The sequence below is a fragment of the Balaenoptera ricei genome, chromosome X, assembly GCF_028023285.1.
Source record: "Balaenoptera ricei isolate mBalRic1 chromosome X, mBalRic1.hap2, whole genome shotgun sequence".
NCBI classification, from domain to species: Eukaryota; Metazoa; Chordata; class Mammalia; order Artiodactyla; family Balaenopteridae; genus Balaenoptera; species Balaenoptera ricei.
Window position 1 is genome coordinate 120350585 of NC_082660.1, and position 24885 is coordinate 120375469.

General features: G+C 37.1%; 1 protein-coding gene across 2 annotated transcripts in view; it reads left to right on the plus strand.

The window, feature by feature from the left end:
- SLC9A6 (solute carrier family 9 member A6) overlaps positions 1-24885 on the plus strand; it is a 53566-nt gene that overhangs the window by 742 nt on the left and 27939 nt on the right. For both annotated transcript variants that reach the window (XM_059910866.1, XM_059910865.1), the window contains exons 2-10: positions 8385-8584; positions 9971-10048; positions 10338-10414; positions 10718-10830; positions 13078-13183; positions 19261-19402; positions 21240-21345; positions 21642-21730; positions 23870-23983. In XM_059910866.1, the coding sequence (XP_059766849.1) occupies positions 8385-8584; positions 9971-10048; positions 10338-10414; positions 10718-10830; positions 13078-13183; positions 19261-19402; positions 21240-21345; positions 21642-21730; positions 23870-23983 (1025 nt within the window). The remainder of the gene's footprint in view (positions 1-8384; positions 8585-9970; positions 10049-10337; positions 10415-10717; positions 10831-13077; positions 13184-19260; positions 19403-21239; positions 21346-21641; positions 21731-23869; positions 23984-24885) is intronic.

Consider the following 24885-nt stretch of genomic DNA (forward strand, 5'->3'; position numbering starts at 1 on the left):
GAGGGGAAGCCAGCATAGCGATCCATTTCTCTGGGTGTCAGTTCGTTTAAGGTCCATTGAAGCTGCAGTAGTATCTCTGCTGCTCAGCATCTGGCGTTCTTTTGGAGCCGGAGTCCACCTTTCCCCATCACCCAGATCTTGCTACGCCCTGTCCTTTGGAGGTTGAGAATGAAAAACTGACTCCCGTGTACCCCAAGTAAAAACCTGAACAGGAAAGAAGCCGAAGAAGGCTTAGGGCATTTTTGATGACGTCCTGATGTATTGTACTATGCCTGTAATATCTGATATGGATACGTATGGTTGCCTCTTCTAATTCAGGCCGTGCCGCGGTGAGGACAAGAGGTAAAGATCTTCCAGCAGCATGTTGTACTGTAGGATGATCAGGACAGTTCGGCCAAACAGTAATTAGGAACACCACGCATATGCAGTATTATGGGTGACTTGCTGGTAGCATAAGATTATTGACAGATCGTTGAGTAAATGGCTTCAGTTCTCGTGTCTTACTGTGCTTTCTTTGCGAGGTTTCTTATTTATCTTTATTTTTTGGTCATGAGGAGAGAAGGGCAAATCAAGCCCTGGACTCAGAGGCATTTTGGCCTCATGAGAGGAAAAGATGCATATTGCTGACTGTCTTAATCTAAGATGACCGCGGAGGCATATATGGCTGGAGAGATGAGAGCAGACAAACAATCCTTTCTGTGCAGTACATGAGTGAAGATTATCTTCATTTGGAACAGGCTTAAACTGATGAGCTTGTTGAGCTTTGTGTCTCAGACTTGCAGACAGGTGGGAGAAGCCTTGGCACAAAAGGACGTTTCTCCACGCACGGCCCCCCCCCGCCCCTTTCCAGTAAATACAGACTTCTGGAATGTGCAGCTCAAGGGTAGCACAGCAAGGAAAGGTAGTTGTGTCCATCAGGAAAATGCAGGAACTCAGGCTTATTTTTCATTTGTAAGGTAATAAAATTCTAAGCCTGTGTGCAAAATATCTTTGCTCCCTAGGATTCTTAGTTTTTGGACATATTGGGTGGTTTTCATATTTCATGGTTTTGTTTTTTTTTTTTTTTGCATTCTATTTGCAGCGCTCCTTAAGCTAAATTAGCCAGATAAGCTATATATCTCTATATAATTTCTCTGTATACCAGTGTGTGATTTATTTACTATCCTCAACAAACCTTTGCTACTCAGCCTACTATGTTATGCACAGAAAATACAAAGAAGTATATGATCCCCACCTTCAAGGAACTTATCCCTCTTGGGTAGACAGGTCATATAAAGAAAATAAAGGCATCTTAAATTCCATTAAATGCCAAGTGAGTATTACGGTGTTAAAAGAAGGAACTGATCACAGAAACCTCTTTCCTGTAGAGAGATATAGTGTTATGAAGTGGTTAAAGATGTAAGGCTTTAGACCAGAGGTCTGCAAATTTTTTCTGTAAAGGACCGGAGAGTAAATACTGTCGGCTTTGTGGATCACATCAATCTCTGTGTTGTGAAAATGTGTTGTGTTTTCTTCTTTGTTTTGTTTTTTTCCTTTCTATAAACCTTTAAAAATTTTAAAGCCATTCTTAGCTCTTGGACCATACAAAAACAGACCATCACTGTGATTTCCAACCCCTGCTTTAGAGTCAGACCTGGGTTCCTGTCTTACTATGCCAATAACTCTGTGTGATCTTAGGCCAGTCCCTTACCTTCTTACACTGTCATCTATAAATTAGGAACAATGATAGTAGCATTATTGTGAGGAAGAAATGTTTTTAACTTAGTACCTGACCCCTAAGTAAATGCTCATTAAATGAGAGCTGCAATACTATTATTATTATTGCTGTTATAACTGCATTTTTTCAGGTTAGGCTCAGAATAGTTCTTTTAATTATTCAGTCTTGTAAGTTAAGAGGCAGATATAGTATTTTTTATAAAAATCAAATAGGGACTTAGAATTTCCCTGAAAATATTTGCTCTTTGGTAGTTGATAATCATTAACCTCCTCTAACTCTTGGGCTAAAGGAGAAAAGTGGGATTACTGATTGCTTTCCCTGATGTTTCTAAGTTAATGAAAAGTGATGGAGTACCTTAGTGTTGGTATTTTGTGAAGGAAAAGCAAGGGTATCTCTTGTGGAATATAAAGTGAAAGAGTGTTATCTGTGAGTCAAATTGGGTTGATTTGCTACGACTTGGCATTCTTTAGCCTGTCCCATTTTCTCAATATGGGTGATGGGGACTGTGGATGAACAGCCTCCTGACCAACTCCCAAGTCCAGTTTGAGAAAAGATGGGGCTGGGTCAAAGTATTTTCAATGCCATGGAAATGGACATTTGCTAATCCTAATTACCATCTGCCATTTACCTTTTTTTACGACTCTTGTACCATTATAGCTATTACGTTAATATATTATTTTAAGACCTTTATTTTTCAGCTTGACTTCCAGATGAAAGGGCTTCTTACTCTGGGAATGTCCAGACCTCCAAGATTCAGCCCACTGATGATTTAGCTATCTAAATACGAGAAAAATGCTACTTAAAATAAGCTTCTCCTTTATTTTTTTGAGAAGCCAGGTTACAAAGAGAGAGAGAGATTAAGTTGCCAATGTGGTCACTTTCTAGATTGTAATATAGCCTAATTGCCCCAGTTACAATGTCGAAGCACCCAAGTGTTCTGTTCATTGGGCTAGCTTGCTTAAGAAGCTTAAAAGTGAGTCACCGTTAGTAAGTCTGAAAAGTGATCACTCACTGCAGTATGCTTACAGATGGTATAAAAAGCAAAAGACAGGGAAGCAATATTTATTATGCCTTAAACTACAGCATCCAGAGTCCTAAGTTTAGCTAATGCGATTTATCAATAAATATTTATTAAGTGTCTTTGATGTATGAGATATGATGAGAAATACAGATATGAGTCATCATCCCTGTCCACAAAGCACTTACAATCTAGTGACTGAATAGGTAGTGTTTATTGAGCATTATAATGTGTTAGACACTGCTTAGGTGCTCAACAAATATCATCTCATTTAAACCTCATGACAACCCTGTGAGATGGGTACTATTATCTTTCCCATTTTACAGATGAGGAAATTGAGGCACAGGGAGGTTAAATGACCTGCCCGAAGTCACATAACTTGTAAGTATTAAGGCAGGATTCAAACACAGTCGGCCTCAGGAGCCCCATTCTCTTAGCCCCTTAAACCATATTGCCTCATGTTGAAGAGATAAAACTTATCTATAAAGACAAAACAGGTTGGTATTATCATCACTACATATGAGGAAACTGAGGTTCAATGAGAAGTTATGTACCCTAGGATCACAGACTAGAACTTGATAGAGCCAGAATTCATACTTCTATCTGCCTTCCAAACTTGTGCTTTTTCTCCTACACTCTACTGTACTAAATTTAATAAGATTGGATATGAAGGGAGTTAATACTTAAAGTTACAGGGGTTTTGGAGGTGAGTTGTGAGGGAAGCTTATGAGAGAATGGAGACATAACCACCGGAGAGCAAGTTAGTAGTGATGAGAGAGCAAGGAGGTGATTAGAAAATTATAGAGACTTTGGAAATAGAAAACCCAGATTTCAGTTCTGGTTTTGCCACTTAATGCCAAATAACGTTGGGCAAGTCATTTATCCCCATTTTATAGATGAGAAAATAATGACTGAGAGATTTGTAGTAGTTCAATTAGCTTTTCAGACAGAATCTAACAGCATTCTTCAAGAAGTAGATAAGTGTTATATATGTACATACACACAATATACACACATACATAAATAAATATACACACACACATACATACACTTTTTAATCTGTAGAAATTGTATCAATTTTGGCCACACTCAATACCCCCAGTGATGTTCCTTCCATATTTTTGACTATTAGAGGCTTCTAGTGTGATAATCTGGAAGAATGTGCTGAAATCCATTAGAAAACCAATTTCCACTGTGAGACTCATACAGTGGTCGGCCTTGGGTGATACTGAGTTCTGTATCCCTGGGGGGGTCTCCAGCACAAGAGGGTCAGGAATGTGTAGGAGGAATGGGACTTCTCTGTTTTGTGAAAGATATCTCTTTGTGGTTGTACTCTTTGTTGCCTGTTAGTGGTAATTTTAAATTTCATGATATCAGTAGTTTTTGTGCCTCTGTCTATGTAGGAGGCTAGAATTTTCTGCCTTATCCCCTTAACAAAGCACTCCTTTTGTGTACTTTCTGTTTAGTGAGAATTGCTTTAACTCCGTGATTAGGATTTGACCTTTCACAGAACCCAAGTTAACTTGATCTGTCAACTGTATTCAAAGAAATTCCAATTTTTCAGCTGTCTGATGCTGTAATAAAAGGATCTTGATTTTTTCCAACCTAAGTAATTATTTAATTATTCTTCTTGCTGGTGTTCTAACTGCCAAGGTGTATGTTTCAGATTTGTCCAAGTGCTGAGCCCTCCTCAGGGCACCCAGTGGCGTTTCAGCATTGGGTTGGGGCACGGTAGAACCAGTGGGTAGTCTTCCTTACACAGTCAAGCTTGGGGATATGGAAAGAATTTATGCTGATATTTTTACTGTTTGTAGTAGCTTAACTGTGATTTTTACACATAAATGTAATGGGACAACTTAGTACTACTGAACCTCTTAATTAGGAGGTCTTGTGAGATAGTAGAGAAAAGAGCTGTTCCTGTGTCATATAGGCAGGGTGACTATGGAGTGGTAGCCTTTTCTCTCCCAGGTTATGTTTGTCAAACACGGTTGATATCCAGCCATCACTTTTTAATTCGGTTTTTTTTGGAGGTGAGATATTTTCAAAGTGTATCTTTCATTTATTATTTTTAAATTTTAAATAAATTTATACCCCCTTCACCCATTTCTACCACCTCCCATCCCCGTCCCCATGTCTCTGGCAACCGCCAATCTGTTCTCTGTATCTATTGAGCTTTGTTTTTGATTTTTTTTTTTAGATTCCACATATAAGAGAGAGAATACGGTATTTGTGTTTCTTTGTCTAACTAATTTCACTTAGCATAATGCCCTTGAGGTCCATCCATGTTGTTTCAAATGGCAAGATTCCATTCTTTTTCATGGCTAAATAATATTCCATGGTGTATATATGTACCACATCTTATCCATTCATCCATCAGTGGACACTTACATTGTTTCCATATCCTGGCTATCGTAAATAATGCTGCAATGAACATAGGGGTGCATATATCTTTTTGAGTTAATGTTTTCATTTTCCTTGGGTAAAAACCCAAAAGTGGAATTGCTGGATCATATAGTAGCTCTTTTTAAAATTTTTTGTGGAACCTCCATACTGTGTTCCATACTGGCTGCACCAGTTTACATTCCCACCAACAGCGCATAAGGGTTCTCTTTTCTCCACATCCTTGCCAACACTTGCCATTTTTTGTCTTTTTTATAATTGCCATTCTAACAAGTGTGAAGTGATATCTCATTGTGGTTTTGATTTGCATTTCGCTGATGTTTAGTGATATTGAGCATCTTTTTATGTACCATTGGCCATCTGTATGTCTTTTTTGGAAAAATGTCTATTTAGCTCCTCTGCCCATTTTTTAATCAGATTGTTATTTTGCTTTTGAGTTGTATGAGTTCTTTATATATTTTGGATATTAGCCCCTTATCAGGATATGATTTGCAAATATTTTATCTTTCATTTATTTTAAATCTGAACCTTTGTTAAAACGTTTTTTAGAGTCGATGTCATTGTGCTGTTTACCAGTTACTCGTTGCTGCTCACTTAAAAAAAATACATGTGACTATAAGTTGACCAGAAGGATCCTTCACCTCTGCTTCCTCCTGCCTTCTCAGCCAACTACTGCTCTTACACTCCCCGTTTCTGCTTTATCACTTCCCACTCTGGTCTGGCTTCCGCCCCCACCTCTTCACTCAGACTGCTCTTAGCAAGGTCACCTATGACCTCCTTGTTGCCAAACCCAATGGACACTTCTTAATGCCTGTCTTCCTCGACTTTGCTGCAGCATTTGCTAGTTTTCACCACTTCCTCCTCTGTTCTTCCTACTCCTGTGGCTTTTCTTTCTTAGACTCCTTCATCATCTCCTCCTCCTCTACCAACCCCTTAATTTTGGCATAAACTCCGAGCATATATCCATAGTCCTCTTCCCGCTTTGTTTGCTCCCTCAGTAATCCCATCTGTGCTTCACTTCAACCATCTTATAACTGCTAAGTGTATATCTCCAGTCCAGATCCACCCCCTTCCTTGAGGTCCGGATCCCACATACTCAACTGTGCATATGTCACAGGTACATCAAACTCAACATGTCCAAAACGGAGCTGCGCATTTCCCCCTGTAAATCTGTTCCCTGTCCCACTGACTGGCCCTCCTACCCCCCTGATTGCCTAGGCCAGCTTACCCACCTAGTTGCCAAGTCAGTTTAGGTTCCTCTTAGCTTTTCATCTCCCTTCCTCCCAGTCCAGTCAGTCACCACATCTTTCTACAAGATAATACTTTCTAAAAAAAATCCCCCTCTCTCCCTATCTCTGCTCTCTTAGATTAGGCCCTGCACTCTTAGTGCGTGAATGACCTCAGTGGCCTTCTATCTGGCCTTTCTGACCCTCTGTAGTCTAGACCAGTCTTGCTAAAATAAAAATCTGATGTCAAGCCCGTTGACATCTATGGTTCTGTGGCTTCCTTTTGCTTTCAGGATGAAGTCTACACTCCCTTCCCCAACATGCAAGGTCTCTTGTGATTCAGCTCCTGCCAGTCTTTCACACCTCAACTCTTGCCACTTTATATCCCAGCCGTACTGAACTATTTATGATTCCCTAAACGGGCTGTTTTCTCACTCTTCCTTGACTGGATATGTACTACTCTTCCTCCTACCTGGGAAACCGTTTTCTCTTACTTTGTTACTTGCTTAGGTGACACCTCTGGAAAGACTTTCCTAATGTCCCACTCCCTCAGGCTTGCTTAGGTACATCTTTTCTGTTTTTATAATACCTTGTATGTATGTGTATGTGTGTGTGTATATACATATATATATCTATATCTATCTATCTATGTATATATATACACACACACACATATATATCGTGTTATAATTGTTTATTCAGTCTGTTTTCACCAGCTGGACTGAGAGCTACTTGAAGGCGGGACCTTGTTTTCATCTGTGAACCCCGGGGGCCTACTTAGCATAGTAGTCCATTCACATATATTAAAAGAAAGACTGACTGGTTAGGGTGAAAGAGAAAGGAGAAAGGAGACAGGAAGGTAAAATGCCACTAATAGTGGAGTTAAGGAAAGTTCCAGACGTTTGAGTTCAGTTTGCAGTTGAGGTATATCTATACAGTGGAACATTATTTGACCGTAAAAAGGAATGAAGCACTGATACATGCTGCAATATGGATAAACCCTGAAAACATTATGCTAAGTAAAAGAAGCCAGATATAAAAGGTCACATATTGTAGGATTCTACTTATGTGAAATGTCCAGAATAGGCAACTCTATATAGAGAAAAAGTAGATTCGTGGTTGCCAGGGGGTGGGAGTCGGGGTGGGGGAAATGGAGAGTGACTGCTAATAGGTCTAGGGTTTCTTTGTGGAACAATGAAAATGTTTTGGAATTGGATAGTAGTGATCAATATCCAACTTTGCGAATATACTAAAAGCCACTGAATTGTACAGTTTAAAAGGGCAGACTTTGTGGTATAGAATTATATCTCAATAAAATCATTATTAAACATTTTGATCAGTATAGGTTTATAGTACCTAGATCATTGTGCATATTTGAATGTCAATATGATGATCCAAGTAAAATTCCAGCAATACATTGATATCATAGTGTCAAAGTCAGGACTTCTGTTCCATGTTTTGATTTTGAAACATATTTTAAAATTAAAATCTGACCTTTTAGTATTAGAAGAACTCAATCTAGAAAAATTATTGACTTTACAATTTGTAAAATTTGTGTTATTTGGCCAGCCATGTGATTTAGGAATGACTTGAGAAATGCATGTGTTTAAGTCTTGTGAATTGATGGATGGAGGTGGTAAACACATTTCTAACATGATTACACAGTTAGGTTGGGACACCTTGGAGCATATTCTGTGTACAGATGACTTGAAGGTATTGCCTCATTTTGTTACCTTCCTAATCACTTACTTATATCTTGATCTAGGGATGCAATGATACACGTTGTTACCCTAGGGAATGTTTTCCCTTCCTGTCCCACTGGCTTATATGAATATCGAACTCTTAGATTTGTGATTTTAGTAATACTTTAAAATGTAACTTCATTTGGTCTAAAAATGAGTTTAGAATCACAAGGGACTATCATAAGAGATTTTCTGTTATCAATTCAAAGGTATGTGTGGGGTACAAAAGAAGTAGTTTCTGTCTGAAAGGAGAGCTTATATTATTCTTTTATTATTTCCAGGTCTTTTGGTGGGCCTTGTGCTTCGATATGGCATTCATGTTCCAAGTGATGTGAATAATGTGACCCTGAGCTGTGAAGTGCAGTCAAGCCCAACTACCTTATTGGTAAATGTTAGTGGAAAATTTTATGAGTATACGCTGAAAGGAGAGATCAGTTCACATGAGCTCAATAACGTTCAAGATAATGAAATGCTTAGAAAGGTAAGTTCTTCGTTAAAGGGAATCTTTGGATTTTTTTTAAGGTATATAATAGCAGCAAAGTGATTCAGGAGAAAAATAATGAATTTTTAATGATATTTAGAATAATCAGTCTTTTCAAATTGAGTAAAACCTCAATTAACGAATGTAATGCAAGGCTAAGGAAATTGACATGTCTATAGTTTGCTTTTCTGATTGAGGCTAAGTACTACAACCCTTTTTGTTTCACTCTGTAACGTTTACAGTTGTAATAAATGGTGACCAGCATTGAGTGAGGCAGAATTTATAAGTGTTTCTTTCAATCTGCTTATGGCCCTTAGAGTTTTATAGTAGTTTAGCACATTGAGTTTATTTGATAATACCTAAAATATTCCATTAACATTTTTTTGAATTCTTTCTTGCCTTGACTGTGCTGAGCACAATTTAATCTTTCTTTGATTCATAATCTGGCACAACGTCAGGGGCCTCAGCCTGAGTATCAGGTACTGTACCACGGTGTGCATGAAGCTTGATGTAGGTTGGGTTGCAGTCTTACTGGCTTCCAGACATTCCTGGAGCTGCTTTCTCCTGTCCTCCCCATAGTTGCCATCCTGAAGCTTCTCAGGGCCTCTTTGCTCATGTCTCTGTTTTCGCCCACCCTTGGCCATTGGCCTCCACTTCTGCCTTCTACATTGGCAGGACTTGGCTTTTATAGCTACTTGGTTGTGTTCCTGACCATCTTTAATGCTTTTAAAAATTTCATACGAACTTACAGTTTACTTTGCAGAAAGAGTTTTTTTTCCACCTGTGGAAAATTCCAGTTCCTTAAAAGTTCTAGGAAATTAAATTTTAGCATGAGTATGTGTAGCTGCTCTGTGTTCATGTCAAATACTACAGCCTTATGAACAGAAGGGGGCATCTGTATTATTATAGGGAATAGGTATTAAAAGGAATGGGCTGTCAGGACTAGAAATTTGACTTGTACAGAAACTTTTTACCACAATATTATGTTATATACCTTTAGAGATGTTACCTATGCAAGAAGTCTGTTTCCTCTTGCCAACAACAATGCTGTACCCCCAAATTTTATGTTACCAGTTTTGGGTCTCTTATTTAAAGCAGACATGTTCATACTTTCTCTTATTTAAAAAACTTTTGCTATCATAGTATTTTAAGATACTTTGCACAGATAGGACTTAACTGATTGTTCCAACGCTATCATCTCCTTGTCATTTGGTTGAGAAGTGGAATAACAGCTATCCTATATGAAATATTTTTCACTTACCACAGTGGTAATATTCTTGCCTTTTGCCAATTTAACATTTAATCTTTTTTTCTTTTTGCTCATTTGATAATGTAATAAGAAATCTTCTCAGGGAATTCATCTAAAAGAACTCTTTATTTTAACAGGTTACTTTTGATCCAGAAGTATTTTTCAACATATTACTTCCTCCTATCATATTTTATGCGGGATATAGTCTGAAAAGAGTAAGTGCCTTTGTATTTCATATACTTTGAACAACCTTAAACTCCATGGGCTTTATCATCTTTGACACTTCAGAAACAGGCAGTTCTTTCCAGGTTCCCCTCCCTCCTCCCTCTCCTTATCCTTTTGACATACTGAAGTTTATGCCTATACAAAAATTCTTTCTCTTACTTATTTCCTTTAATGAATAATGCATTTAATATTAGCATAGCACACTAGAATAGAAAACCTTTTCTTTTTTAAATAATTGGTGAGTATTCTAACATGGTGTAACTTTTTTTTTTCTGTCAGAGACATTTCTTTCGAAACCTTGGGTCTATCTTAGCGTATGCTTTTCTTGGAACCGCAATTTCTTGTTTCGTAATTGGGTAAGTACTTGAAGCTTAAAACACTTTTAGCCTTCAAATTATCATTTTAAAATAATGCATGTTTGACTTCTGCAGTATTGTATTCTCGAGTGTGTCCAAGAACTTTTGCAGTAAAATGTATTCACACAGATAAGTTGTTTGAATTTTCCTTAAGGCTAAGGCATTACCATATTTAAATGACATGCAGTAAATTTGGGATTAGTCACAAAGTACTACAGTAGACCCATCTTTCTATTCTTACTGTATTGTAACTTCTTTAACAGTTGATTTTTTTTCTAAAGTAGACATATGTTTATTGAACAGATCAATAATGTATGGCTGTGTAACACTGATGAAAGTAACTGGACAACTTGCGGGAGACTTTTACTTTACAGATTGCCTGCTGTTTGGTGCCATCGTATCAGCAACTGATCCAGGTATGTTTTACATGAGTGTGGAGCTTAAGTACTTAAGTTGTACAGTGGTTTTCCATGAACACACATGTACATATTTCTTCCTTTGAGGTGTAGAATTCAGGATTAGGTACTCCCCATCTTACTATACTTTCCAACTGTGGAGGAAAAAACCAAAATTAATGGCTCCTTTTGGCTTAAGCACACATTTTTTTCTTTTTACTCTATTTCCTATTACTAGTCTACAATTTGATGATGTTTAAATGAGGGCCGTAAGGTATTTTCTTCAGAATTTCAGGTTGGTCTCTATCCCTAGTGACTGGGTATAGAAGATGAACTATATTAGTTAAGATGGGTAATAATTATACATTTCCTTTCAAGCTTCTAAAAAACAGATCCCTAAAAATCTGTTTACATTCAGCTATCTGCATTTAAGAGTAAGAAAACAAGTTTTAAAATGATTGTTAGAAGGCTGTTGTGCTAGAACAAGTGTGATTTGGGGTCATTCGTGGGCAGTAATATACATTAAAGAATTGTTTTTATAAAATTGGCTTTCTGATTATAAAATAGTTTTGATATTAGCATGACTAGAGAATGAATTTAATTGTATTGAGTTAGATGAGTTAGATTGTAGTTTTTCTAATACAGTATTGGTGAGCTTCACAGCTACATTCAGATTAAGAACTTAGAGAATATATAGGCTGAAGAGCAGAGACTACATTTTTTGAACTAAGGATGCAAGTTTTCTTCTACTGATACTAGATTTTAGATCCTTGGCAGAGGTTTGTTCTGTTTTACCCTTTGACCTTGTAAGTTAATAATCTTCTTTAATTATCATCCAGCATAGTCAAAGGTTATCTCTGAATTCCTGTGTTAACTCTGATAACACAGGGTGTTATAGAAAGTAGGAAAATATGCTTGTACTCTATAAGAGACGATTTTAGAAGCTCAGAGGACATTTTAGAGCGGTATTTGTATAGTTTGGCATTTTTAGAACTGAAAAGCAAATCACCTCCTTAAAGATAGTCAGGGCTGCCCCCTTACTGTTTGTAGCTGTTCCCATTATCAGTATGAAGGTGGGATGGTTTTTGCAGGAAGCCAGTGGTCTCTGTTTTCCGTGTTCTCTTACTAGAAGCAAGGTCCTCGACTTTTCAAAATCTATGAGAAATCTGAGTCAGTTGGACTGGCTGCGTTACTTAAAACTGGTTTTGTTTTGGTAGGAGTATTGCCTGGATGGCTCAAGCAAAACTGTTCTGCTTATATAAAGCTGGATAGTTATATTTCTTCTGAATTATATAGGTATTTGCCCTATAATAATTCTATTATTTTGCAATTGTTCACTTGATAGAAGGATGAGCCATAGGTTCTCTTTTTAAAATTCTACAGCATTGCTCCTGCCCTCATTTCCTCCTTCTCTTGGTTAGCTTTGATATCAGGATATTCCAGATGAAATGCTTTGCAGTAGAGACTATATCTTTTAAAATACAAGCTTCCTGTTTTTTGGTTGGCATTTGAAGAGGCTCTCCCAACTCTGGTTATAATAATCTTTCATGTCTGCTTGGGTTTATTTAGCAAGCGAGCTGTACGTGACTCAGCAATTAAAGTTATAATGCAACTTCAGTCTCTTCTGATTTTCTAAGAATTCTCATGTAATTGTTTCCTAAGAGAAGGTTTTTTTTTTCTTCTCAAGCTGTAATAGCCTGATAGTTGGCTTCTTATTAAGTTAAATATAGCAGCTGTAATTCTGGTCATAAATTTTATCCCAACCGAAAACCAAACTTGTGTTTTCATTTCCTACTGTCTTTGCTAAACTGATGTGCTTGAAATTTGCAAGTCAAATAGAAGTGAGTTGTAAGGCTCCGAGGAAAAAATGAAGCTTGCAGCAGGAAATGCTTTTCATAATAGTCTTCTTCATCAAAGATTAATGATCACCTGGTCTGTAAGAAATTCTGCATGTATTTTTTATGGAAAAGAAATGTACAAGACAAGATTATTAGCATTTGCATGAAGAATGTAGGCCAACTCAGTCCTCCAAGGTTATTTTCAGCTGTTTGTAAGAGAGAGAAGGGAGATATTACAGGTACACAGTTATGGAAAAGAAAAATATTGACATAAAATTACTGAATCTTTGATATGGTAAGAGAATGTTTATTAGGATTGAATTCTGAGATGAAGAAATGAATTTCTAAATAGCTATTACAATCATCTGTGGAGGGAAAAATGTTATATTTGTAATGTCTTAATATTCCTCTGACTCCTTCTACTTGCTAGTGACTGTTCTTGCCATATTCCACGAGCTTCAAGTTGATGTTGAACTCTATGCACTTCTTTTTGGTGAAAGTGTCCTCAATGATGCTGTTGCCATAGTGCTATCTTCGTAAGTGTTTGTTTTCTTATTATATTCTGTATATTGAATGTTAGGGTTCTAAGAACCAAAAGTCACTTATTGAGTGAAGTGCATTATGAATGGAAACATTTGAAAAACTGAAGCATTTGTTTCCTCTTGAAGAAATATATACTTATAGATAACATGGAAAATGCACGGAAGAAAAGGAAGGGAAAAAAATGATATGTACTCCTGACACCTAAAGACAATTACTGTAAACATTCTAGGACATTTTTAAAAATTCTTTTTTTTTCTATGCATAGTATTTTTACATAGTTGTGATTGTAGTGTATGTACAATTTTGTATTCTGCTTTAACATTATAACATGGACATTTTAGTTTTTCATCAAATTAAATTTTTGGCATAGATATATATTCATATGGTTCAAAAATCACAACAATATAGAAAGGTACACATTGAAAAGTCACGTTCTTACTCCTGTCCTCATCCGCCTGTCCCCGTAGCCCCTTATATAGGTAACCATTTTATTAGTTTCTTGTGTATCCTTGTATTTCTTTATTCAAATGTAAGCACACACATGAATAAATATTCTTATTTACCTCTTATTTCTTATTTCAAAAGTAGCATGCTGTATATGTTCTATACCTACCTGACTTTCTCTCACAGAATTATATTCTGGAAATCTTTCTGTATCAAAACAAGGAATTTTCTCATTCTTTGTTTGTAGGCACATAGTATTCTATGTACAATACTATGAACTGTACTATAGTTTATTTAATCAGTCTCCTATTGGTGGAAACATAAAGGGTTTTCAATTCTTTGCTATCCCAAATAATGCTGCAGTGATTAACCTTGAACTTAACCTGTTTTATACATGCACTGGTATTTTGGTAGGATAAATTCCCAGAAGTAAGATGAGTGGCTTAAAGGGTAAATACATTTGTAATTTTGTTACACTGCTAAATTGCCTGTCAAAGGTATTATGCTATTTTGCATTTTAACCACCAAATTGTGGGAGTTCCTGTTTCCTCATAGCTTCACCAACAGAGTATTTGTCAGACTTTGGTATCTTTGCCAATTTGATGATTGAGAAATACCTTGTAGTTTAATTCATATTTCTCTTATTTAACATAATCATTTCAGAAACTTTTTAATTTTTAGAAGCATTAAATTATACACTTTTTAAAGACAATGAAAATGAGCAATATTTTAATCTAATTATAGAAATTACTATACATGCTACCAGAAGGTGTTTGCAGGTGAAAGAATGGGTCTGAACCTCTGAGGAACTCAGTCCTGCCAACTCACTCCTACTAAGCAAATATCTAACCCTATAGACAGTTGCCTTTACTCCACACTAGAACTTTCTACAAGAGAGAATTAAAACCCCTTCACCTTTCCTGCTTACTTTTATTTCTCTCCTTAATTTCCACTTCATTAACTATAAAAGAGTAATCAGTCACTGACTCTGGTTCACACAGCTTGATTGCCCCCATTGTCTAACTGCAAAGTGGAAAATTATCCTTTCTGAGATGTAACACTAATCCCTTAAATGTTGTTTATGAAGATGTGCAAAAGATCAAATCTTCTTTTGTGAATGTAATATATATAAATTCTACCTCCTCCACCATATTTATTGCCAGAATTTTTTGCAGCTGTCTACAACTAATGTAAATTTAATTTAAGAAATAAAGCCTAAAGGCTAGAACTAATATTGATACTAAATGTGTGTACCTTCAAGGATGATAGGTGCAAAGTAAAAGTTTTCTATTGTTTGAAGGGAGGAAGAAATGGATAGTGTGGTTATAACTTACGTGTTATAAAAAAAAAATGAAGCTACAAAGATTGTTGAAGTTTTCAGCACATAAGAATGTGTAAGATCACCAGTGCCACCAGACGAAGAGAATAGGGTACAGGCAGTTACTTTTAGCATCAATTCGCCATCCTAGATAATTATTCTGCTACTTAATCATCTTTACTAATACGTGTTCCTTCCTCATTGCCCTAATGGATTAAGAGTCAGAAAAATCTCTTTTCTGGTCCTATCTTAAGCTGATGTGCCCTGTGCCTTAGTTTTTCCATTAATAAAGTAACTTATTTCCTGCAACTTTAAGAACAGTTGAATAGTGTTAAAAGAAGAAAACTTACCAGAAAATTTTGAGCTTGGGGGTGTACGTATCAGTGTTGGTGAAGAATAAATGTGTTAGAAAGAGAATGCCCTTTCTGTTACACTTCTCACAAAAGGGAAAGGACTTCTTGTCCTTCTGTTGCAACCTTTCTCAAACAGGGTCGTGTGAGAGAATTTAAGCCTTGCAGAGAACGATTCAAGTGATTCTTTCCTCGATTTTCCTAAGGATGGTACATAGCTAGTACTATTCTAGATTCACAGGCGGTGAGTTAACTCATTCCATAGTCTGGTGGAACTGTGGTGGAGAAGGACTGTATCTAAAGAGTATCATACCCGGGGAATCGTTAGCTGTGTAAGTATCTTAATAGAAGTGAGCAAATGAGTTCCTGCCCAAAAGATGAAGGGAAACCAGTGATGTTGCTGGCTATGGGAGGTCACTAGCTGGAGCGCTCGGCGTTATGTTTTTCATCATCTTTCATTTGCCTCTAGAAGTACGTTAGATAGAAATAGTCGACCTTGTGTTGACTTCTGTTTGATGATTTTCTAATGAGTATATTCTATAGGAACAGGCTTTTACAAAGAGGGGGGCCCCTTTCTGAAGGACTTCTGCTTGGCAATTAACAGGTTAAGACATCTGTTCTTGAAATTTATGTTGGAAGTTGTTTTTGTTTGCTTTTTGACCTGTTGGGTTAGCAGTGACTTTTTTTTTGTTAATGTTAATGCTTTTCATCTGGTGAGGGTGGAGTGAAACTGGTTCCCTCATGTATTGCTGTATGAGGTAGAGCTGTGTGTACTGATACAGTGTCGTACATATCTAGTTAGAGATGAAGTCTAAGTTGCACAGTATACCTCTGAATGGATATACCATGATTACCCTGGAGACCTAAATTCATACTACTTTAAAATATGTTTTTAGGGTCATTTACATTTTATAAAATATAAGTGTGAGTAAACAAACATGGCTGATAAACTGTTTAACTTTACTGGTTATCAGAGATATACATATTAAATTAGTGGTCATTTTTACCTATTCAGTTAACAAGAAAAAAAATTGTTAGTGAAAATAATTACTGCTGGCAATGGTCTAGTACAGTCGTTCTTAACCGGGGACAGTTTTGCAGCCCCCCGCCCCCCAACCAGGGGATATTTGGCAATGTCTGGGGACATTTTGGTTATCATGAATGGGAGGAGGTTGCTACTGGCATCTAGTGGGTAGAAGCCAGGAGTGCTGCTAAATATCCTTCAGTACACAGGACAGCACCCACCACCCAACAAATGATTATCTGGCCCCAAATATCAATAATGCCAGGATTGAGAAACCCTGGAGTTGTAAAACTATATCACTTGTACATTGTTGTTGACATTGAAATTGGTATTACCTACTCTTTTATATTTTATCTTTTATCATTATGATAATAAAATTAATATTCAAAGTGGTTGACTTAGAAAGTAGAAAATTCCTGAAATTTCAGCTCTCAGAAATAACCACTATTAAGGTTTTCATCCAGATTGTTTCCATTAGGATATTAGCATACATATAAATATATTAACTTTTAAACAAAAAGAGGCGTAGCACTATACACACTTTTCTATAACTTGCTTTTTTCACATAGACATTGTACTGTATTAATACCTTCATTATCCCATTGTATGAATGCACTACAAATTTATCTCTGCAACCCCCTGTTGATTCATATTTGGTGTTTTCTAATATCGTACTATTGTGAATAGCACTGCTGTGAACATATTTATGTGTAAATCTGTGTGAATTCTTGAGAGTATTTCTGTAGGATATTTTTTAGAAGTAGAATTTCTAGGCCAATGGATATGATCACTAAAACATTGAGAGATGTAGTCATATTTCCCTCCTGAAATGTAATACAGATCTATTTGAAAGCCATTGTTCAACATGTAAAAGGAGCCATAGGTATAGTACTACCCTATTTCTAGGAATGTAGCACAGGAAAATCGTCCAAAATTTGTAGAAAGCACAAATAAGTTCTTTCACACTGTTATTTATAGTAGCAAAAATATTAGAAGCAAAACTTTTAAATGTCCAACAGAGAGGAAATGGTTAAATAAATTATGTTATATCCATTTGGATCATTTTTGAAGTCTTAAAAAACCACGGTTAGAGAGACTGTAATAGTTCTTATGTCATTGTCAGTTGAAGAAGCAGAATTCAAAACCATATGTTCACTATGATTACAACTAAACATGAAATAGCATGCATGTAACAAAAAGAGGGGAAAGAAATACAGAAGGAAAATAATAGATTTGTCAGGGTAGTGGAATGATGGGGTGATTTTTCCCCCTAAATTGTACATTGTTTTACTCTCAGAATTTTTTTTAAAGTCTTCATAAAAATGCTACTGCCTCAAGATAAAATGTTGACTGATGTAGAAAAGATGAATTAAGATTTCAATCCAGAGGCCAACATTTGACTGAAAAGGAAGAAAACAAACCTGTCATCTCTTCTTAGCCCACCATGCTTTTCCTGTGTTCTTATACATTTTAGTGATTAAAGAATAAAATAATGATTAGTGTGAATCTTGAATTTCCATGAACCAATCCAGGGAAAGCAGTCTCAGGAGGCATGGCATCGATATTTTGTTCTTGCCAGCATTTTGAAAACTATCGCCAGGGAGGAAGGTTATTGTAGCGATATCCTTTCTTTTCTCCAGCCAGCCGCTATATTTTCATGCTATAATGTAGTCAAATCTCATTTACAGTGGTGGGGCCCTTTATGTGTAGGTAAGATAGCATGACATTAAAGGCCATTTCCTATTCACTGAAATAATATCAAATCTACCGGTCCCAAAATGATCTGGTCACTTTGAAGATTTAAATGCAAATGTTTAAATTTTTCAATTCAGATTGAGTCTCAGAAATTTCTAGATGCCATTACCAGAAATTCATGTTAGAGTCATACTTCAATAAAATAGGTAAAATTAGGAAATTTTAGCTTGGTCTTAGATTTTGTTTTGTTTTGTTCTGTTTTTTAGCTTAACCAGGGAGGTATGAAGAGAACTTGGTAAACATGGCATAGCAAGGCCATTTTTTAGCCTTGAACCGTAAAAAACATTGCAGTAACCACAGGGAGAATTCATTATATTCTTCGGAATGTGTTTTTTCTGCTTCTTTTCTTCGACATGACTTGCGTGATGTCTTTGAGTCTGGATTTATTATAAAAGCACTGGCACCTCAATTAACTGAGATGAGAACTGATTTAGTAATGGTAGGCGCTCTTGCCAGAGACCCACTAGCAACAGTGATTTTCTCCGCTGTATTTACTTCCTGGGGCGGCTGTTTTAAAAGAAGTATTTTTAGACTAGGTTTGAACTGTGAGTTCAAGATGGAGAGTGTCCCTTCTAATTGCTTGTCTTGGCCTCTTACAGAGTGACTTTCTTTCAGAAGTTTGAGGTGGAGGATCCAGCTGGGTATGCTAAAAGTACTGTCAAGTGGATTCTAATTCCTTGGCAGGCCTTTCAAGCCCTTTTATCTATAAAAGTCCATTTCAGTGAATGAATAGATAGGAGGCATTGGGCCCATTCTGGTATTCTGAAAGTTGAAAGGGTACTTTAGTCATCTTTTTTTTTCCCACAGGAAAAACAAAATGTGACCGGGTTGAGTATTGAACAATATTCTTTATATTCTTATGCCTCTGTTGGAAATACGGGGAATTTTTCATTAGTTTGTTCACATTAGTACATTAGGGCTTTCAGGCACTCAGTACCAGTAAGTCGTAAACAGAGTCACAAAAGAATAGTACTGCACAGTATCTTGAGGCTGGAGGAAAAGGCTTGGTCCAACCTTATTTTGGCAATTCAAATCCAAAGTTTTTGGGTTTTACGCCCTCTGATTTCATCTTCAAGCTCTACACTAGGTAATTTTTTAAAATTTATTTTACTCTTTTTTTAGATAATGTTTTAAAAGTAAAAGTTGCTTCTAGAAGTAAGAACCATCTCTCTTTTGTAGCTCAATAGTAGCATACCAGCCCGCTGGAGACAACAGCCACACCTTTGATGTCACAGCCATGTTCAAGTCTATTGGGATTTTCCTTGGAATCTTCAGTGGCTCTTTCGCGATGGGTGCTGCTACTGGAGTGGTGACAGCTTTAATATCCTTTTATTATATTTATCTTTTCTTGTTAACCTCACAGAGTCATTGAATACTGTGTTCCATGGTCTCCACTAGTTCCATAATTGACATCGTGTTATAATTATGAACCTTATAAACAAGTACTTTGAAAACATTAGGCAATCATCTTTACCAATAAATAAATAAAAGAATTTCATTGTTTTGTGTAGGACTTCATGCCCTCAAACACTCACTACAGAATTCTAATTGGACACAGTGACCCTTTGGGGGTGAACTTTTTTTTTTTTTAAAGATCCATCCACTTTATTTTTTTATTTTTTAACATCTTTATTGGAGTATAATTGCTTTACAATGGTGTGTTAGTTTCTGCTTTATATGGGGGTGAACTTTAAGGTTGTAGACTAAATTGATACAAAGGTAGATATATTCCAAAGAGCCTCTGCTTGTTCTATGCGGCTGTTCAGCCTGGCAGTCTTTTGCTCTTCGTTTAATAGGACAAGTAGGAACGTATGACCTCGATGCCAGTTGAACAAAATAAGGTTCCCAGGTTAGGATAGCTGGGAGTTCATCTCAAGTCTCACCAATTTTAACCTTCTGCTCTCGAGTCCTACAGACTGCCACTAATTTGCTGTTAGAAATATTGAGCAAGTCATTCTTGTATTCATTCAAAAAAACCCTCTTTTTTTCTTACTCATTGTAGTTTTACTTCCACAAGTTAAAATATAATAGAAAATGATAGTTTAATAAATGGATCTAAATTTTCTGTTATTGGATTCTTTAAGTGCAAATATCCCTAAAATTCTGGAACTTCAGTTTTCCTTTTTATATCAGTGTTTCATTCTTCAAAAAAAATTCTTGATTGCCTGCTACATGCCACATGCTATGCCCTGTGTATCAAAGATAAACAAGACAGATGTGGCCTCTGCCTTTTGGAGCTTCTGATATAGAAGCGTTGACACTTCACCTCATGGGACCTCAGTGTAGGAAGGTAGAGGGCTGGGACAGCAGGGAAGATGAGTGGGGCTTGATCTCTAAAGAGCTTCCAGCTCTAAAACTTCAAAGGTACTTTCATATAAAACAAGTACTTTTTCTGAGAATATATTCATTTTCTATACTTCAGCTTTGTGGTGGAAGAAACTTGTCTTCGGGCTTTTTACAGACGAACTGAGGCATAAAAGGACAGTGAAAAGAGTTCTGAAGAAGGACCAGGATTTCTTCCCTAGCATGAGTTCCTTAAGGAACTTGATCTTTGTGTTGTAGTACACACTTGTTGAAGTGAATGTAGACTCCAGCCTGAGATTCGCCACAGCTTGACACGGGCCCTTCCACTGGCAAGTAACATATACTTGTTAGACTAGTATGAGTGAGGGATGTGCCTCAGTTTCTTCATCATGGAATACTCCACATCACAGAGGTGTTAGAGGATTAAATAAACATGAAATCTCATGGAAATGACATATTTTTTAATAGATGTATATTGCTATCATTATGGAAGCTGTCTTGCTTTGGGTCACAAATTAATAGAGTTGGCATGTTGCGTATCTGATCTGTCACTCCTGTCCTTTACTGTCATGTCTATTCTTTACTGTGTGGTTTCTAGCAAGGCATGTGATACCCATAAAACAATTGGATGGACTAAGCTGTAGGACTTTCTCATGGAAGGGAAGGCTGCTGACTCCTTAGTACAATGCTTGTATTCAGAGTTTCTTTGCTTTGGTACCTCCTTATTCTGTGACTTTTGTGTTAGAGACTGGAGAACACTTCTTTTGCTTTTATGCTTGCTTTGCTTCGACTACTATTTTTTCTAGTCACACTTCTGTATTATGAGATCTTGTTATCAACCTTGACAGTCTTACGTGACAAAGTTCACCAAATTACGAGAGTTCCAGTTGTTGGAGACAGGCCTGTTCTTCTTGATGTCCTGGAGTACCTTCCTCTTGGCTGAAGCATGGGGTTTCACAGGTAGGTTACTTTTTCCTTTTAATTGTAAACCCTTACAAGGGGGGACTTAGCCAGTGATATTTTTTCTGTGTGTGGACCAACTCCTCTAGTGTTTGAACACACTTGTTAGGGTTGGGATTTATGCTGTCGCTTTAGAATGTAAAAGATTTTCAGTGGAAGTGGTTCCTCTCAACAAAGTAAGTCACAACTGAAAATTTTAACACTAAGCATCTAATTTACTTCTATAAAATAAGAGCCTCCGTATAAAAGTTGGGAACTCCCCTTTTATGTGAACTTGGAACTTGTTGTATTTATAGGTGTGGTTGCAGTGTTGTTTTGTGGCATCACACAGGCCCATTATACATACAATAATTTGTCCACGGAGTCTCAACATAGAACTAAACAGGTAAGAGAAACTTTATAGTTTGTGAATAAACTTTTCCTCCTTGCAGCAAAACAAATTTTTTCTTTACTGAAAAATAATCTTTGTTCTGTTCAAAGTGATGTCTGCTCATTTCAACTCCTCTTCTGTTGACTCCAGAAATAGATGGGATTGTCAGATTGAAGGGTGACAGCTTTTAGGGTATAGATAGGTCAGCAGAATAGCCAGGGGCTGTTATTATTGTGGCTCCAGTGGTCAGTCAGTTAGCTTCCTTTCCTTGTTTCCCTTGTCTAATGGCTTTTTTTCCTTCCAGTTTTATTGAGATCTAATTGGCATACAGCACTGTCTAAGTTTAAGGTGTGCAGCGTAATGATTTGACTTACATACATCATGAAATGATGACCACATCATCTCATATAGATACAACATTAAAGAAATAGAAAAAAAAATTTTTTCTTGTGATGAGAACGCTTAGGATTTACTGTCTTAACAATTTTCATATATAACATACAGCAGTGTTGATTCTATTTATCATGTTGTACATTACATCCCTAGTACTTATTTATCTTATAACTGAAAGCTTGTACCTTTTGACCACCTTCATCCAATTCCCCCTCTCCCCACAACTTGCCTTTGGTAACCACAAATCTGATTTCTTTTCTATGAGTTTGTCTGTTTGTTTTGAAGTATCATTGACCCACAACACTATGTTAGTTCCTGTTATACAACATAGCAATTTGGTTTTTCTATACATTTCAAAATGATCACCATAAGTCTAATTACCATCTGTTACCATACAAAGATATTACATAGTTACTGACTATATTCCCCACACTGTACATTTCATCCCCGTGACTCATTTATTTTGCAACTTGAAATTTGTACCTCTTAATCTCCCTCACCTATTTCTTTCCTTCCCCCACCCCCATCTCCTCTGGCCAGCACCTGTTTGTTCTCTGTATCTATAACTCTTTTTCTGTGTTGTTATATTTCTTCTTTTTTTTGGTTTTTAGATTCCACACATAAGTGAAATCATATAGTACTTGTCTTTCTCTGACTTATTATACTTAGCATAATACCCTCTAGGTCCATTCATGTCGTTGCAAATGGGAAGAATTCATTCCTTTTCATGGTTGAGTGATATTCCATTGGGTACACACACACACACACACACACACACACACACACACACACACACATACCACATCTTCTTTATCCATTCATCTATTGATAGGCAGTTAGGTTGCTTCTGTATCTTGGCTATCGTAAATAATGCTGCAGTGAACAGTGGAATGCATATATTTGCTGAGCTCTTAAGTTCAAATGCATTTTACCCCCACCACGTTTACTATTTTTGACATCATATTTTACATCCTTTTGTTTTATGTATCCCTTAACTACTTATTGCAGATATAGATTATTTTACTACTTTTGTCTTTTAACCTTCCTACTAGCTTTAAATATGGTTGATTTATTATCTTTATTGTATATTTGCCTTTACCAATGAGATTTCTTCTTTCGTAATTTTCATGCTTCTAGTTGTGGCCTTTTCATCACAGTGATGTGAACAGGTGGAGGTGGGCAGGCAGCAGGGGAGGGTACAGAGCACCAGACTATAATGTGTAAGCCCTTACTCCCTCAGTGAGGGCTGAGACCCATGTAGAAAGTGAAATCACATGGCAAGGTGGTGTTGTGAGAGTCGTCATGAAGCATTCTGTGCCAGGATAAAAGGATTTGAACTGGATCTTACAGCCCGTAAAGAAGGACGTGTCTTGGAACTGCCATATTTTTAGGGATTGCAGGGTTACCAGTTAGGGCCCTTTCACAGCGTTATGGGTGGGAAGTGATGAAAGTTAGACTAAGGCAGTGGCAGGGACAGCAAAGAAAAATTGGCAGGGTTTGCAGGATGAGGATAAGAATGACTGACTATGGGGATTGAAGAAGGGAAGCTGATTGGAAAAGTGAAGGGGTAACATTTCTGGCTTTTTCTGTGGGACCAGAAAAATGTCATCTCTACATTCGCTCCCCTCTGAATCATAAGTTTTGGGGGATATACATGAACGTTACATATTTGAAGTATCTGTTTCAATATCTTAGTAATACTCATGTTTTCAAATTATGTAACTTTATTTACTGGACTAACCTTTTAAAATTTCGTTTCAGTTGTTTGAGCTTCTCAATTTCTTGGCAGAGAATTTCATCTTCTCCTACATGGGACTGACACTGTTCACATTCCAGAGTCATGTCTTTAACCCAACATTTGTAGTAGGAGCATTTGTATCCTTTATTATGTGTTCCATTTTGGAAACTTCTTTTTAAATTGAGATTTGCATGGGTTTTCTGGAGGGGTGATTGACAAGAACACACTTAAATATGTAAAATTTTCCTCTGAGTAAAGCAAATAAGGATTTCAACTTTTTTATCTATTCTATTCTATTTCCATTTTTGTTTATCGCACAAATAATACTGACAGATTGAAATGACAGAAAAAAAGGCTCCTGCCATTCCGCCAACCCCAAAAGGTAAAACTGTTTGTCCTCTATTACTGAAGGGAAGAAAGAGAGATTGGATGGTGGGGAGCAGTTTGCAGTCTGTGCCACAGGGCAGTCGTTGAAAGATGATGAAAGATGGAAGGAGGCTCACCCACCTCTCCCTCCTTCCCCCCTCCCTCCCCCCATCTCTCTCCCTCTCTCTCCCTCTCTCTCTCTCTCTCTCTCTCTCTCTCTCTCTCTCTCTCTCTCGCTCTCGCTCTCGCTCTCGCTCTCGTTGAGTTTTTAAAACCCAGCTGAAAAGGAGAAGCTGATTACATGAAAGACAGCAATCAATAGTGCCAGCCTCATGAGAAGGCAGGAGGAGATGGAATCCAAAGCACGTGGGGACGGGCGGGCCTTCAGTGGGCGGGAGCACAGCTCCGCCATTGTTCCAGGAAAGGGTAGGGTATGTAGAGATGAGGGTACATTTGCAAGATGGCGTTCCTGTCTGATTACTTCTATTTATATCTGTAAAGTAGGAGGTGAGATCATCTGCTGAAAGTGAGATAGGAGCAGGTGGCCTATCAGTTGTCTATTATATAACAAATTACCCTAAAATTTAGCAGCTTAAAACCACAAACATGTATTATTTCACATGGTTTCTGAGAGTCAGGAATCCAGGATCAGCTTCACTGCTGGTTCTGGCTC